This window comes from Mustela putorius, unplaced genomic scaffold, assembly GCF_011764305.1.
Source record: "Mustela putorius furo isolate JIRA1106 unplaced genomic scaffold, ASM1176430v1.1 tig00000095_pilon_pilon_pilon, whole genome shotgun sequence".
NCBI lineage: Eukaryota > Metazoa > Chordata > Mammalia > Carnivora > Mustelidae > Mustela > Mustela putorius.
The window spans coordinates 17636971-17653361 of NW_025421280.1; the positions used below are offsets into that span (position 1 = coordinate 17636971).

Here is a 16391-nt window from a genome sequence, read left to right on the forward strand (position 1 = left end):
GAATTAAAACTCAATAGCACTAAAAATCTAGTTCTTTGGGTGCACAGTCACATTTCAAGTGCTCTGCTCTACCTTGGCTGTTGATTATCTTTGTGGACACTTCCATTGCTCTAGAAAGTTCTCTTGGACGGGACAGCAATCTTTTAGGTTATACTAGTATCCCTGCACGTTTTAATCCAGCCCACACTGGGTCGTGTTAGACAAATCCGTATCTTTGCTTATTTGAAGGTCATGATCCTCGTTTTGCAGGTACAGACTCTGAAGCAAAAGGAGGTTAACCTCCACTCAATCAATAAATGCACAAGGACAGGAGTGACCTCCACATTTGCATATTAACTAATTCTCCCAGTTGTTTAGAGAATCAAAGTCATCATGCCACCTCCTTCCCAAATTATAAAATTAGTCCCTAAACACACATGCCTGGTCAGTTAGTACTCTGGCTAGACCTCTACATATTTGGTCACTATCTCTCCATCTAATGTTGTAAATACTGGATAATACAAAGCAGGTACAAGGCAAATCGATTAAAAAGTCAACTGAAAATCTTGAGAAAGAGGGAAGATGCCATGAAGTCCATGAGAATGATGTTGGAGATCAGCTCTGATCACAGGGGGAAGACACAGGCACATCGTGTGTGCGCATCGGACCTCCGTCTCGTGGAGCTCTGCTGGGCTGTAGTTTAAACATATATAGCGATCCACTCGTGTGGGTCAGATTAGGCTACATCGTACCAGAAATGATGGGAAGAGGAAGCAAAGGGCCAGCCAAGGCTCCTGGGGCATTATATGCTTAGGCTTCCACTTTCTCCAAAAATGCTTCAGATTTTGCTCTATAAGCCGGCATGGTCTCCTGGGTAAGGACTAAGGAATCTAGCTTTGGTTTCTTCTATACTGAGTACCGGTTGACATTTACTTTTTGGGCTATGCTTCCACTTAACGTTTTTTTAAATCCACTTCTCCGTCCCCTACTCCCCCTTAAATTAGGATTCCACAACAAAAACCTGGTGGCAGAGAAGAGACACAGTGCTGTACCAGGCTTATTTATGGGTAGCTTGGAATTTCAAGTTTACACTGATCATAAAGCGACGTGGTTGCCTATTAAGCAAGAAGTAGATAACTGCTGATATCATGATTTACACATCACTGTGAAAATCAAGGTCAAACTCAGGATGCTGTGTCATTGATGGACACCTGGATCACTGAATCTGAAATGTGTCATTTGGTTTTCATGACAGGCCATGCTGTTGTGTTAGGTCAATTTAGTGACCATGATGATTTCCTGAATGGACCTCCCTGCCAACAAGTGCTTCAATTAAATGATTACTGGCAAGAGCAGTGGAGTTGAGTAAGCCCGTGGCAATAGGTGAGCACAGTTCCAGGTTATGGAATGGTCAGGACAGAATTGCCAGATTCCAGGCTGACCAGCTGTTTCCTCTGTGTCTCTTTACAATAAATTACATTCAATGTGGTCTTTTCCATATTCTACCCCACCCACCCCCAATAAAAGAAAATAGAGGAGATTTTTCAGTTCCCTTCCTATGCTATCTACCCCAACCCCCGCCCAATGAAACCAAGCATCTTGAAAGGTGCCCACTTCCTGCCCTGTCCCAGGGGAGGTCAGATAGGCAGAGGGGCTTGGAGGAGCTCTCAAATTGATAGGTATTGCAAGTGCCTAGTCCACAGCCACCTTTGATAAAACATGTAGGGATGAGGTTTTTTGGGGGAAAAGAAATGCAAAGACAGAGGAAAAAAGAGGCAGAGAGAACTTGATTTAAAAAAAAAAAAAAAAAAAGGTCTTTCTTCAACTACTGGATAGCTCAAGACTGCTCCGAGAAGTCTGACTCTTGCCCCAAAGGCAGATCAGGTAGAGACGTGGGTTAGAGCCCATAGTTAGGCCATGGGAACCGGGCAACCCCAGGTGGTAATGAAAGCCACTGAGGAAGGGCACTTGGGAGCGAGAAACACAGCACCACACTTATGTTACCTGGACGGTGGTTTTAGCCCTGAAGCTGCTGACATTCCTGGTTTGGAATCAGAGACTCTGACAATTGCTATCAGTGTGACCTTGAAAGGAGTCTTTTAGTACTGTCTCAGTTTTCTTAACTGAAAGATGGAGGTAGGAACAACTCTTTCATGGGGTTGTTGGGAGGATTAAATGGAATGATGAGTGTAGAGGGCTGAGCACAGTGTAAGAGGCACAGGGCATAGTAAGCCGAGAACCTGTGGTCATTGATCGGCTACTACGTGCCATCTTTGTAAGTATCCTCGTGCTACAGATTCAGAGTTTCTCAGAAAGGGAAGCTGTTCCACAGTTCATTGCAAGAGGTTGTACAGGCAAGGCTGGCTGAATTTTGTTGCTTTCTGTTTTGCCTTTTCTTTTGGGGGGATGCCTTCTGTTGGCTTTGACTGGTGCAGGCTGAGCAATGATTTGAAACAGCTCCCTTAGAAGCTCAGTATCATCCTTTTGTGAGGAGTGAGGGAAAGACAGAGATAGAGCAGGGGAGGGCTCGTTCTTCCACCTGAGCGTTGGGTCTGGGTCTCTGCCTTATAGAGGCCCACGAAAGTGCCACTCCTTCTGACTTTTCTCCAGGTCTCATACTTTCAGCCCTGATATTTGACTGTGGAACAGACTAACCCTAACTTCACACCACATGATGGTCCTATTCATCGTTGGTCAACTAGGCTATCAAGATACTGTCTTTAAAAAACTTTGTTGCAAATCTGTTATTTTGGAAAGAAGTACTTGGTAGGATCTTTTGTGCCTTTGCCCTCAAGAGCTACTGCACTGATACTCAAACCCCCTCCATGCTGGGCTGAATGGTTCCAGGGCTAGAGGCACCTGGTTGCTAGGATTTAGCCCTTCTCCAGCCTATCCTCCTTCGAGGAGGTCCTTCAGATTCCATAGGAAATGCCTGTAAGGCCTTACGAAGTCAAGGCATGATTATTACACTCGATTCCTTTGGGACAAGCAAGGGTGGAAGCTACATTTGAATATGAGGTTTTAGATCCACTCGCTGCCCTCAATAGCTCCTCCAAACGTCCCAGTAGAAGAGAACTTTCTCATCTTCCAGTCTCCCTGCAAAATTCTGGTGCTCTCATCAGAAGATGGTGCCTGTTGGAAAGGTGAGTAGGAGAAGGAAAGGAGAGGCAGAGACAGTAGTACCCCAGGTCAGACTGAGATGAGAGGTGGGCACTGCTTTCTTTCTCCGCTTCCATCAGAATGCCAACCACGTGTCCATAGACGGCAGTAACCTTGGCTGCCCCTGTGCCTTATACGTGGTGTTCTCTGCCTGTGAAGCTCTTCTCATGCTTCAGGCACTGTTTTCAATGCCATCTTCTCCTTCTCCCTCTTCAGTTGACTTACAAGTTATCTCTTCAGGGAAGTCTTCCCCCACTGCCCCATGTTTGTTTCATGGATTAATTCACAGTAGATAATCACCTACACTTATCTCCTCTGCTAACCAGTTCCGGTAGGAAAGGAGCCCCTTCTGACTCTACTTCTGACTGAATCCCCAGGGGTCCACCGGCTAGCAGGCCCAGGCGGGCTCAGTAAACATGCTTTGAGGGAATGAGTGAGTCTCTGAAGTTGACATTCGCCCTGGATGGAACAGAGCTCCTTCAAAGCCTTCAGTCAGGCCCACTGCCAAGCTCTTCAAGGCACATGGCTCAGGTCCTGCCTGGATCAACCCAAGATGTATACTCTTCAAGATGGGAAGCCATCTGGCCACACTGACTCCACCCAGCAGCCTACGGCACTCCAGTCAAGGGCCAGGGAGTCCACTGATGGGGGAGACAGAGGGGCTGGGATGGGTCCAATGCAGAGCATGTCTGATAAGTCCGAGGGAGTTGGGCTAGCTCTTCAGCATAGTGGAGAATCCAGAGCATGTGAACTTAATGAGCCCCCACAGCTGTTTTTAATGGGGCCCTGATCACTTGAGGGAAGTTGGGAGAGAAGGAGGGACACGGTCTCAAAGGCTTAATTAAAAGTCCTGAAAGTGGAATGACACATGAAAAGAGTCTGCTGTAAGGGTGGGAAGGGGCTTCGGTGGGAAGGCAGGACTGGCATTCCCATTTTGAACTATGTCCAACTGGTTGCCTGAAGCCAAACTTAAGAGCCAAAATGGGAGATGGATGAGTTTCGCAAGTGCAAAATGAGGACATTTGAGCATCAGATCAAGTTCAGAAATCAGAGCAAACTCAATGCTTCATTTCCCAAGCGTGTGAACATTTCCAGGACCATTTGTATGTGGGCTTATCCCAACACCTACTGACGAAGATCATTAGTAGTGGGGAAGGTGTGCGTCTTGTGCTCACTATGCCTGGTGGAGACTACAAAATGCCTAGTGCGTTTATGCCATTGCTGTCTGAGTTTCAGACTCAGGGGAACCACTAACTGTCAGGGAAGAAAGAGTCTGCAGACATGTTTGGTTTACAGCTGACCCTTACTGAGTGCTTACCATTTGCTAGGAACTATGCCATGCATTTTTTTTTTAAATTTATTTGACAGGCAGAGATCACAAGTAGGCAGAGAGGCAGGCAGGGGTGCGGGGAGGGAAGCAGGTTCCCAGCCGAGCAGAGAGCCCGATGGAGGGCTCGATCCCAGGACCCTGAGATCATGACCTGAGCTGAAGGCAGAGGCTTTAACCCACTGAGCCACCTAGGTGCCCCCATGAATTTTTAAAATATATTATTTCATTCATTCCTCACCATTGCCCTGTGAGATGGATATTCCTTTCTCCACAGAGAGGTTCAGATGCTTGCCCAGGGTCTCAAGGCTGTCAGACTCACACTTTGAAGCTAGTTACTCTAACTCCACCGCCTGCCCCTTTGAACCTCCATGCTGTATCATCTGCGAAATCAGCCACTGAACAACAAATATATACTGGGTGTTTCTAACTCTAAGTGGCACCCATTCCCATTTTCTTTCATATGTGTGTATGGATATAGGAAAATTACCCTCTCTGGTTTTATTCATCAACTTGTTTAACCTAGTCTTCAGTTTTAATCTCTCTATCCATATCCACTATCCAACCACCTAGTCACCGATCAACCAATCAGCTCTCCAAAACACTGTCCATCCCATCAGCCAACCAACCATCCACACAGTCACCAACTAACCAATAAACTATCCTTCCTTCTCTTGCCGTGAACTGGGATCAGTCACCGTACCTCCTGTACAAGGGCAGGGCTTAACACAGGGCCTTGTGACATTGATTAATGAATACTACCACTGAGCTGTGTTGTCTTGAGCTGAGTGCTCCAGTAGGATAATAAATGTCTTGAAAGGGGGAGGAGAGGTTTGAGGCTGCCTGACTGTCTTAGGAATGGCATTCTCGAACTTAATGAAAGGGTATTGATCACAAAATAGCACAGGATCCTCTTTCCCAAGGGAACATTATATTTGATCTGATGGCCAGAGAAAATTGGGCTTCTGTTGAAAAGCAAGTTGGCTTTTCCTCTTTGGATAATGATTCATACAATTATGATCTGTGGGGACCGAGCATTTCGTGTTTTAACTCCATTCTGGACTCCCTTTTATATTTTTCTCCTTTTTTTTTTTTTGCCTACTTTTTTGAAATATATTTCTCATTTATGCCTTCTTTTTTAAAAAGATTTATTTATTTATTTTAGAGAGAGAGAGAGAGCACATGCACACAAGTGAGGGGAGGGGCACAAGCAGAGGGACAGAATCTCGAGCAGACTCTGTGCTGAGTGAGGAGTTTGATGTGGGGCTCGATCTCAGGACCCTGAGATCATGACTGACCTGAGCCAATATCAAGAGTCGACCACTTAACCAACTGAGCCATCCAGATGCCCCTCTAATTTAAGATTTCTATGTTGAAATGAAATTTGGTTAGGATTTCTTGAATCCCTACGGTAACCAGAAGAGATACAAATATGATTATTTGTAAGTTCCAGTTTATGTACTAATGTTTTAGCTGATGTAGAGAAAGAAAGACTACCTGAGCCACGATGAAAGGCCACGACCCACCTGCTTGCTCTAAATCTCAGGGCGGAGGGCATATGAGATTGAATGCTGTAAAAACATAAATCGGATGGGTAGACCTATGACAAGGGTACATTTTTTCCTTCTATTTCTCAAGTGTGGGATTTGAATTCATTTTCTCAAAGAGTGTCAGAGAGGGAGAGAGATTAAAAAAAAGAAAGAAAGGGAGGGAAAGAGTTGTGGGAGGGAACATTATGCTAGAATGCAAAATGCTGAGTTTTCAACTCCTTAGATTTTCAGCCCATTTATTACATGAAATTAAGCAAGTCATTTCATTTCTCTCATCTTCCATTTCCCCCTCTGCCAAATGGGAGGATCATTCCTCCCCATTTCCTTGGGTTGTTATCAGGATGAGAAGACATAACATATGGGCAAAAGCTTTGAGAACTAATGTGAGCTTCAAATGGCAATGAGTTCTATTATTTCTTTAAAAGTGCCAAAATTCCAATAGTGCTGTCCATGGGACATTTATGATTTATTTACTTATTTATTTTTAATTTTTTGACAGAGAGAGAGTGTGGGTGGATGGGGAGTACATAAGAGAAGGGGGAACAGCAGAGAGAGAGAGAGAGAGAGAATCTCCAGCAGGCTCCCTGCTGAGCATGGAGCCTGATGCAGGGCTCAATCCTAGGACCCTGAGATCATGACCTGAGCCCAAATCACAAATCAGATGCTTAACCAACGGAGCCACCCAAGCACCCCTCAGAGGGACATTTAAAGCACATTTTCTCAGCTCTCATAAACTAGCTGGGGAAGGGAAGGGAAGAGAAGGGAGAGGAAGGGAGGGAGAGAGAGGACGAAAGGAAGAAAGGAAGGAAGGAAGGAAGAGGAAGAGAGAAAGAAAATGCCCTTATGTGTTCTGGAGCTTGGAGCTTGATCAAAGACAGTCTGTCAGACCTGGCTGCATTTACAGCAGCATACCCTCTGTAAGAAGGTGCCCTGTGTCACCTCCCCTTGACCAGGTCAGAAACAGGGCCAAGGGGCTACCTTACCTCATCATCACAGCTGATGGAGCATTTGCCATCCAAAGCAGCACACTGTGGGGTGGGGAGGAAGCAAGGGGAAACGTGTTACTTGGACATTCCAGCGTCTGCTATGGCTGCCACTTAATTATTGAAGGACAAGTTATAAGCAGTTCTTGCTCTTTATGCAAATACCAATTTTCATCCAAAGGGAATGCTCCAAGATGTGTCTCGTCTACCTTCCCCAGTTTCAACACCAACTCCAAATAGTAATAAAGAAGACAATTTTGGGGGTTACTGGCTCTTTTTCATTTTAATTTATGTTGTCTACTTTAGTTTACATGGACATGCCATATTGATATCTTCTTAAGATCTCAAATCTTTAAATAATAAGAAGTATAATTGTGACAAAAGTCCTGTGTTCTTAGTCTATAGTTTCTTAAAGTGTTTAAGAAATAATATATCATTCCAATAACTAGAATCAGGCAAAATTGCCATCTCTGCTGAATTACTAAGCAAATACCCCTGAGACTACTCAGTGGTATTCCAGAGAATACAGTGCAAGGAAAGAAGGTTCCCAGATTCTCCAAAGCAGAGAAGCCCTCTGGTCAAAGAGGGCGGATGCATGCTTAGTCAGATCCAGTTACGCAAAAGCCTTCCAAAGTGCAATAAAGAAATTCACAAATAAATTACCAGGCGTCACAAGATTAGAAAAAAAGTTGCTATGGAAATTCATAAAAGTCCCCAATAGATAAAGGGGAAACTTCTCCTTTCGAAGGTCACTATCTCGATTTCACAATCAAAACTGTTTGTAGGAGCAAACTGCCTGCTTTCCCGGCATGGGGTGTCTAACGTGCTGACAGCCTTTTATTTCGCAGTGAAATGAAAGGTAATCTGAGCAGCCAGCGGTTCATCTGACAAACATTCATCGGAAATTGGGCACTTTCAGGCTCTGGGTACCCAAACGCGAACACCTGTGTAATAACAATCCCACTAATGCTTCAATACACTGATTATACCTTACCTGTCTGCTGGCGGTCCAGAACTTCCTCTGGAAAAATTCAAGTTTCATCTGAATGCCTACAGCTGGGACACATTATAAATAAAACAAGGCATTAGAGATTCCTTCACACAATTATTTAAGATTATCATGGAAAGTTATCTGTCCTGGCAAGAAACTAATGCGAGCCTATCAGATAAGAACACTTAAAAACTAAATTTACAGTGAAGCCTACAAACGAAGACATTTCATGTTTCAGGTAAGGAATTCTCAAGGTTAATTACACTCGCAGAGCTTTTGACACAGAACGAACTGAACACAGTGCCGATGACTCTTTGGAGACACGTTATCTGTGTGTTTCTCAAATCCATACACTTGGGATCATTCCCCTCCCCAACCCAGGCTAGAGACAGGAACAACAACAACAAAAAAGCGTATTTAGAAAACCACTGCTTCTTCGGAGTTCCTGTTCTAGTTATTAATCTATGAACCCGCATGTCTAAAATGTATATTATGCATGTGTTTTTGAGATAGAACGTTTGGAAAGCACTTGTCATGAGGCTGATGTTTGGAAGTGAGTCACTTTGCTATGATGTGACTTTTAGTTAGTTAAACCGGCCCCCGGTATCCACATCTCGATGAAGATGATTTTCCCTCCCCAGGAACTTTGGGGGAATTTTGTAATTCTGTTTGACCATGAAGGGCTCCCTCGAGCAACAGTGCATGCTAGTTCCAGTGAGAAAAATGGACAGAAAGAAGAACTTGAGAAAGTGACTTGAAACTTTGGGAAGAGGCATTTGGTGGAGCCTTAGAGCTGGGACATGGACAAGCTCACAGTGCTTCTCTCGATGAAGCCAAAATGAGGTAACTCTTGAAACCATTTCGGAAAGTGCTCAAGGCAGAGCACAAAGCTCATCAGATGGTGAGAAGATGTTAGAGGAGTCTGGAAAGACAGAATGAGACTCTGGGCTGGAAACACTGGACCTCACACGGGACACCACTTATCCCAGAGCCATTTTGCAAACTTCAGTCCGTTGCACACAACCTCTCCAGTCCTTGCCACATCTGCACACCACCAGTATTGTTATTTATCTTTGCAACACTTTTTTCTTTTACTAAAATACCTAAAGTAGCTTCAACCTAAATAATAGTTCCTACTGAAGGAAATACACAATTACGAAAGGAAAAATTTCGCTCAAGATGCTTAAAATCTTGCATGCTGCCATGTTTGATCCCCCCAACCCCACCCACTTAGGTAACCATTGTCATGCCGACGTCAGGAAGCTGCAGATTCATAAAGTGTTGGGCTTCAGTTTTGTAACTATCAAGTGCATTTCTACTTCTTGGAATTGTTGAAGCAAGCCTTGAGACTTAAGGTTGACTGGGGTATGCACATTTGGAAGGACTCATCTTCTACCTTTGGACTTTGCATATCAAACTCTAGGATAAGGTTAGAGCCAACAATGGCTGCCATATGCAGAATGGGAAGTCTCTGAAATGCACAATTTCAGCACTCTGGATTCATCCCGCTTTGCTCAAAGTGTCCTCCACCCTCTGGACCATAAGCTCTCTAAGGGCAGCCCCTGTTCTTGCTCCCCACTGGATCCCTGCTCTCAGCAAGATGCTGAGAATACAGATGTCCATTTGGAGGGACTCATCTTCTGCCTTTGGACTTAGCATGTCAAACTCTGGGATAAGGCCTTAGTCAACTGGCTGTTGAAGACCTGCCACAACGTGGCCCACTTTGTCAGATGACGACACAAGTTGCTCTTTCTAGCCCTGGAGAAAATCTCGGAGAATAACCTGAAGGAACCTGATTCTGGAGGCTGACGGCTGCTTACTGTGGTTTCAAATAAATCGTGTCTTCCAAAACTCCTGATAGGCCGTATCCTTGTTGGGGATGAGCCAACAGAGGAAGCTGTGGACCAGGCTATAGGCTGGGTTTTGCTCAGATCCTCCAGTGGGCAGAGGTGAGAGCCTGCCCTTAAGAAGGCTTGCAAGGAGTATCTCTGGTTCCTCCAAAGACAGGGAAGGATGGCAGAAAGCTGACTTCAGGACGGATGGCCTCCAATTATTGTGACATCCACTCCCTGGTATCAAGCAGGAGGGTGGAGATGAGCTTCTCTCTCAATGTTCGCGTGTCTTCTCCGTGCAGCTTACCCCCTGCAGGGCTCCCCAGCCAACTCTTCCCAGCCTGGCAGTCAGAGTAATTCTCAGGTCACTTCTGAGGGCTATGGTCAACAGCCATAGCAGGCTTTCAGATACTAAAGCAGAAAGCAGAGGGTTTCTTAAAAGCGTCATCCTACAGTGGCCTTTCCATGGTGTTTCTTGTTCCAGCAGCCCGGAGGTGCCCCTGGCCCACCCATCATCAGTGGAGTTCCCCATCAGCAGCCCATGCCCTTTCTGAGAACCCCTTCCATTCTTGGATGGAGCCTTCTGCATCCCCCGCCCCCCAATTTTCACCTCCCTAATGAAGCTCGCTGCTCCCTCCTGGGTGTTTATCCATCTCACATTCCTGAAGCCTGCTATCATCTGTCCCTTCCAGCCTGTACCCCAGCTCCTCAGAGCGCTTTAATCTTTCCTTTCCTCCTGAGTCAGCCCCTCCGTCCCATTAATCATGCAGGCTGCTTCTCTCTGATCCCCCTCCAGCGGGCTGCGTCCCCTCCCTGCGCCCGATGCCCTATACGAGACACGGCTTTCCTCGCTCCTCACTCACCCCCATCTGGGCGGGGAGGTCGATGCCACAAGGGCTTCCTCACAGTCCCAACGGCCTCTTCTGCTTGGCTTTACCCCGGCTGTGTTTTTGCTGGCTGACCCCGCTGCTGCCCCTCCCAGCCACTCTGGCCCCTGGCTCCCTGTGGCACATCTGGATGTGTAGCCTTTCCACCTCCAAGCTGACATGCTTCTCCATGATGGAGAGGGAATCACGAGCCCATGGGCAAGTCAGCTTCATGGCCGTTTGCTAAGTGGCCTTCCCGGTACGGGACTCTCAGCTGGGTGCTAAGGGGAATGAGAGCACACGCTCGCGTGGTGTCTAGCTGGGGAGTAGCCTCGTGGTAAATGCAATGTCAGAGGCTCCCCACCCCCCCCCCAGAGGAATCTGGGGCACAGAGGGTGGAGGGGGTGAGCTGGCAGGCGCTTCGTGTAAGGTTACACCTGGAGACCCCGCTGGCAGGAAAAGGAAGAACAGAGGAAAGATGGTACTCCAAGTCCAGACACAGCACAGACAAAAGGATGCAGCTTTTTAAAAGACCCTAGTGCCGGGGTGCTTGGGTGGCTCAGTGGGTTAGGGCCTCTGCCTTCAGCTCAGGTCATGGTCCCAGGGTCCTGGGATTGAGCCCTGCATCAGGCTCTCTGCTCAGCAGGGAGCCTGCTTCCTCCTCTCTCTCTCTCTCTCTCAGCCTGCCTCTCCCCCTCCTTGAGATCTCTGTCTATCAAATAAATAAATAAAATTTTAAAAAAGTAAAATAAAAAAAAAAAAAAAAAAGAAAGACCATAGTGCCTTCTGAAGGAATGGGGCCAGGGGACATCATGGTACAGACTGAGGTCAAACGGCTAAAGGACTTAAATGTCGGGCCAACACATCTTAAGAGTATCCCATAGGCCCTTGGGCCAGATCCAGCTTCCTTTTAAAATAAAGTTTTATTTGAACACAGCCACACTCATTTGTTTCTATACTGTCTATGGCATAACAGCAGAGTTGAGTTTTTGCAACACCGCCTGAAAGGCCCACAAAGCCTAAAAATACTATTTGCCCCTTTTCAGAAAAAGTGTGTTGACACTGCTACAGGATCGAAAGAGCCACTTAGGGTTGACCCTAAGTGGACATTTCAGAAGGTCCACGATGGAAGCCTTGAAGAGGAAGTACGAGGGAAATGGCCCAGATGGGGGGAGACCAGAACCTGAGGGGTTAAGCAGCCACAGTCCCTTGCTGCATTTGGCTAATGCATTTGGCTAATAATCTCTTAAGCATGAAAATGATTTAAAGTGAGAAAAACACACCAAAAAAAAATGTTTTAAAAAAAAAAAAAACAGAATTAAAATCCTCCCACCACCACCACCACCACCGCCAAACAAACAAAAAATGCCTAAGAGCATCCTCTGGACAGTTCTATTCAAGAAAACAAACATGAGCTTCCACAAACAGAAATTTAGATTCCTTTCATTATTTTCCTTTTTTCAAGTTTTATCAGAAGAAAACTCATCTATTCCTTCAGTCCGACTCTCTTCCTGACTCCCACATATCCCAAATGGAACCTGAGATATTTGTCATGCCTGTCTATTTTGTTCTTTCAACAACATTTTAAGCCATAACAGTGTATTCTGATTCAAGTCAATCTTGCTAATTTAATAAGGAAAACAAGGACAGAAAATGCTTTAGTGAAACCCAAGTCCCAAAGAGAATGCAGAAAATAAAAACACCATTCCTGGGGTTTAAAATTTTTTAGACAGTCCAGAAAATCATCAACATTTTTCTCCTGGAGTTCACGGTGCTTCTTACTTCCATTTGATTACAAATGCTCTCAGAGTCCCTGCTAAGGGCTTTTACTTTGAGGATGGAGCAAGAGCTCCCTTTCCAACCCAGTATCTTACTCACCTTCCAGGAGTGGAGTAGACCCAGAAAAATACAACCCTCTCAATGGGCCGGTACCATGTGAGCCTCTAGGACCGTGACCCTGAGATACTAGGGTGGTCTTTGGAAACCAGCAAAACAACAAACTCATTGTTATGAGAATTCCCATCCCAAAGAGTCCCGTAGAGACTACTCAGGCTCCTGGAGCACTGACATCACTTTTGGTTTGAATTGTTCAGGTTACTGTTCCTGGAATTCTCCTCAATACTCAAGGAGGGCCTCAGTACAGACTTTTAGCTCAGCAACGCAGACCACGTAACTTCAATGAAGTATGTGCCTGGTTTTTTCTTTCCTCAACTCTCTAACTTCCTTACAATCTTCTCCACACAACCCCCGCCCCCCCCCCGCCCCTCTGCCCCATCTTCCTCCTCCATGTTTAGCAGAAATCTGGTATGTGCGAGGTAGTGGGTATACTGAGATGACGACGTGACAGCCAGGCATGGGGACCTGCAGAGGGCAGTCGGATCACTGAAAACAGATCCAACAGCTCTTCAGGATTCCCAGAGCAGACAGAGATAAGCACAGAGCCTCACCCACCTAACCACGTAGTCATCTCATGCACAGAATGTCCATGACTATTGTTGCTTGGATCGAAACAGACAGCCGACCTCAAATGCTCCAGTCCCGTGCCTTCCAAGTTAGTGACTATTTAAATTCAAATAGAATGAAATTAATAATTTAGTTCCACAGTTGTACTAGTCACATTTTCAATGCTCAGTAGCCACATGGGGCTACTGGCTACTGGATCATGAAGATCTAGAACATTCTCATCATCACAGAGAGTTCTATTGGACAGGGAGCAGTGGTAACAGGAGCAACCACAGAGAGAAACTAGGTATTGGCACTCCTTAAGGATCAATAGTAAAGTTCTCCACAGACCTGTCCATGCTACCTACTCCCCAGAGGTGCAAAAAAATGAGGATGACTTAGGTACAGAGGAGTTAGATCAGATAGAACTGCCAGTGTGAGAAGACCTGGATTTGCAAGGGGAAGTTGGTAATTAGTTTGAGAGAGACCCAAAGAAATCAATGCAATATGCTCAATGTGGCTACCACCCTCAAGATTTATTTATTTTGCTTTATAAAATTTGAGAATACAAATTACATTTCCAGTGCTATTATATTCAAATACATTCAAGATGAAATCATGCATGCATCTCATATCAGGTTAATAGACATGCATTCAAGTGTAATCCGAGACTCGCCAAAGAACAATGTTACATGTAAAATTAGAAATAAAATAACTTTTTCATATTGTATTCATTTAGAAATAATTTTCTGTGGGCTTGGCCTCAACTTGCAACATACCCCTAGGAGCACAAATCCGGTTTGTAAAATAGTGCTCATGCCTGGCACGCAAGCTCGCACAAACACCCCTGCTTCCATTTGCTCACTCCTCTAGCCGTACACTATATTCCCATACACCCTAAGAGCTCATCCAGGAGACAGAATAACAATCCAGCCACCATCCGAGAATCATAACCAGGAACATTCTTACCAAGAGAACAGGATTCGAACCCTGTTTCTAAGACGGCTAAGGATGTGGGCGAAGGATACATCGCTTCCCCTCCCTGTCCCTGCAAAGAGAGTCATACTAGCTTTAGCTTCTGAACAGAACTGTTGTGGGCTGGGGACACATGACACAAAATAAAATGGTGGGCCTTAGGGCACTCTAAAGGCTTGATAGTGTTGTCAACATTCCCGCTATGATGATTTCTTCCTAGAGTTTTTAGCCTTTATTCTTGGATTTCACCACCACACACAATCTTTCGTGCCAAGATACTGAGGCTGAACAAAAAATGCATCCATGATGAATCCATACTCTTCACTGCTAGTGATGTATATAGTACAATATTGGTGGATCAATGCCCAACTAAATGATGGCACCAACGGGGGATGGAGGCCATACAAGCACTAGCAAGATGAAGCAGAGAATAGAAGGTGATGATTCTCTTTCACTTGAGCCAACTTTCAGAATGGATTTTTTTTTTCCCCTTAGAATTAAGGAAAGTGGTGCCCTACCATTCAAACACCATCACGTGCCCCTTCTGAAACCGTGATCAGTTACCCATCCTCAGGACAAGGCTAGATAAGCACACATACAGAATCCAAGAAGGTTATTGTCCCCAGTACTGACACCCCCAGTTCCATGCGCTCACCAGCCAACGTCCCTATCAAAGCTTCTCAGCAGACTAGTCACTGCGGGCAGCATGTGACCATTATTTCAGCCCAGTGGTTGGGCCCAGAAAGGTTCCAGAGTGACCCTGAACCAGGGTGGCCCACAAACCGCGTTTTCTAAGAGATTCCAATCCATGGGATGTGGTAGAAAACAGCATCTTTATTAGAGAAAATGAAACTCTAATTAAAGTTAATACATAAAATATCTGCTAAGAAGATCCCATGTAATTCATCACTTAAGAGGGGGACAAGTTTTCTTAAAACCTAAATTCTACAAATAAATGCTGGCCATACGTGAGTTATCTCACCCAGAAAATGAGCTCCTACGGGTCATATTTCTCAAGCTGAGTAGTGGCTCTTTTTACTGAGCTTTATTGGCTTAATATCTCCCATCCTGTCCTCAGCCCCCCTTTGACAGAGCCCCTGAATTTTCGTTCCTTTGTGTACAATGGCAATGATTCTCAGTGGTGATAGTAATAAGGCCTGGCACATTTGAATTCCAACTTGGCCTAATTAACGGTCAACTGTAAAAGCTGTGAGCCAGGCCACATTTGTTTAAATGTTTTCCTCTGTTTGTTTTCAACAGAGTTAATTGCAAGTTGAACTAACAATGGGTCTGAATGTCACTTTTCGGGGAATATTTCATGATCAACCGGGGGTTTGGAGTCAGGCCACTGTTCTGGGGTGTTGAGGAAAAGAATCCTAACCTTCCTCACATCAAATAGAAGCCCATTCCAGAGGTCTGCTAATGTCCAGGATAAATGACTTACCACATGAATAACAACTGAAAACCGTAATGTGAATTATGACATAACTCATCTGTTAAATATTTCATGTGAAGATTTTAATGAATTGCATGATGGAATGTTGGACAAAAAAGACAACTGAAATCCTGGGACTAATTTGGGTGAAACCGAGAACAGAGCTATCCTCACGATGAGGGGAAGGAAAGGCAGCTGTACTCATGTCCCCCTGGGTGTCAGACTGGCAAGTCCAAAGGCTTTCTTAAAAGATTACAGGGGAGAGAGAGCGATCAGCAACCACCGTTCGAAAAATATTCAGATCAAAGCAATATTCGTTTATTGTAATCTTGGTAAAGCCTGAACATTAATCTCTGCGGTATGATATTATTTCAGAAATGGCAGGGGGGGGGACATCTTCACAACAGCAGACACACCTTGTATTTTTGTCTACACCAAGTGAAGAAATACAACAATAAAAGGGGAGTAGGTGTTTTAAATACCCCCCCCCAACTGGGGCATATTTCACTTGTGAAGTATTCCCTGTGGTACATGGTGGGGTAGGGGCGGATAGTGTGGACTGTCTTATACAGGCTTTCAAGTGACAAAGGCCACACCACGGATGTCTGTGGTGAGAGAGGGAGGGAAACAGGACTCATTATCTCTCGACTGACACCACAAGAGCGAAAGATGTTCTTTGAAGACTCCTAGCTGTGGGGGGGGTCTTCTAATCCACAATTATCCCCACCCAGCCTGTGACTGGCTTCTAGAAATGTGTGAGGAAGGCCCCACAGTCGGCCTGCGTTGAGTTTTCTCTGGTAATCGCTTTGCTTTTGTCCTGCTGGAGCTTCTCGGGAGCAGTCACCTCTGGTA

General features: G+C 45.3%; 1 protein-coding gene across 2 annotated transcripts in view; it reads right to left on the reverse strand.

Annotated features, from left to right (window-relative positions):
• The window catches only part of CACNA2D3 (calcium voltage-gated channel auxiliary subunit alpha2delta 3), an 851905-nt gene that overhangs the window by 90913 nt on the left and 744601 nt on the right, over nt 1–16391 (reverse strand). For both annotated transcript variants that reach the window (XM_045078786.1, XM_045078785.1), the window contains 2 exons: nt 7993–8054; nt 6999–7043 (listed from right to left, as the gene is read on the reverse strand). In XM_045078786.1, the coding sequence (XP_044934721.1) occupies nt 6999–7043; nt 7993–8054 (107 nt within the window). The remainder of the gene's footprint in view (nt 1–6998; nt 7044–7992; nt 8055–16391) is intronic.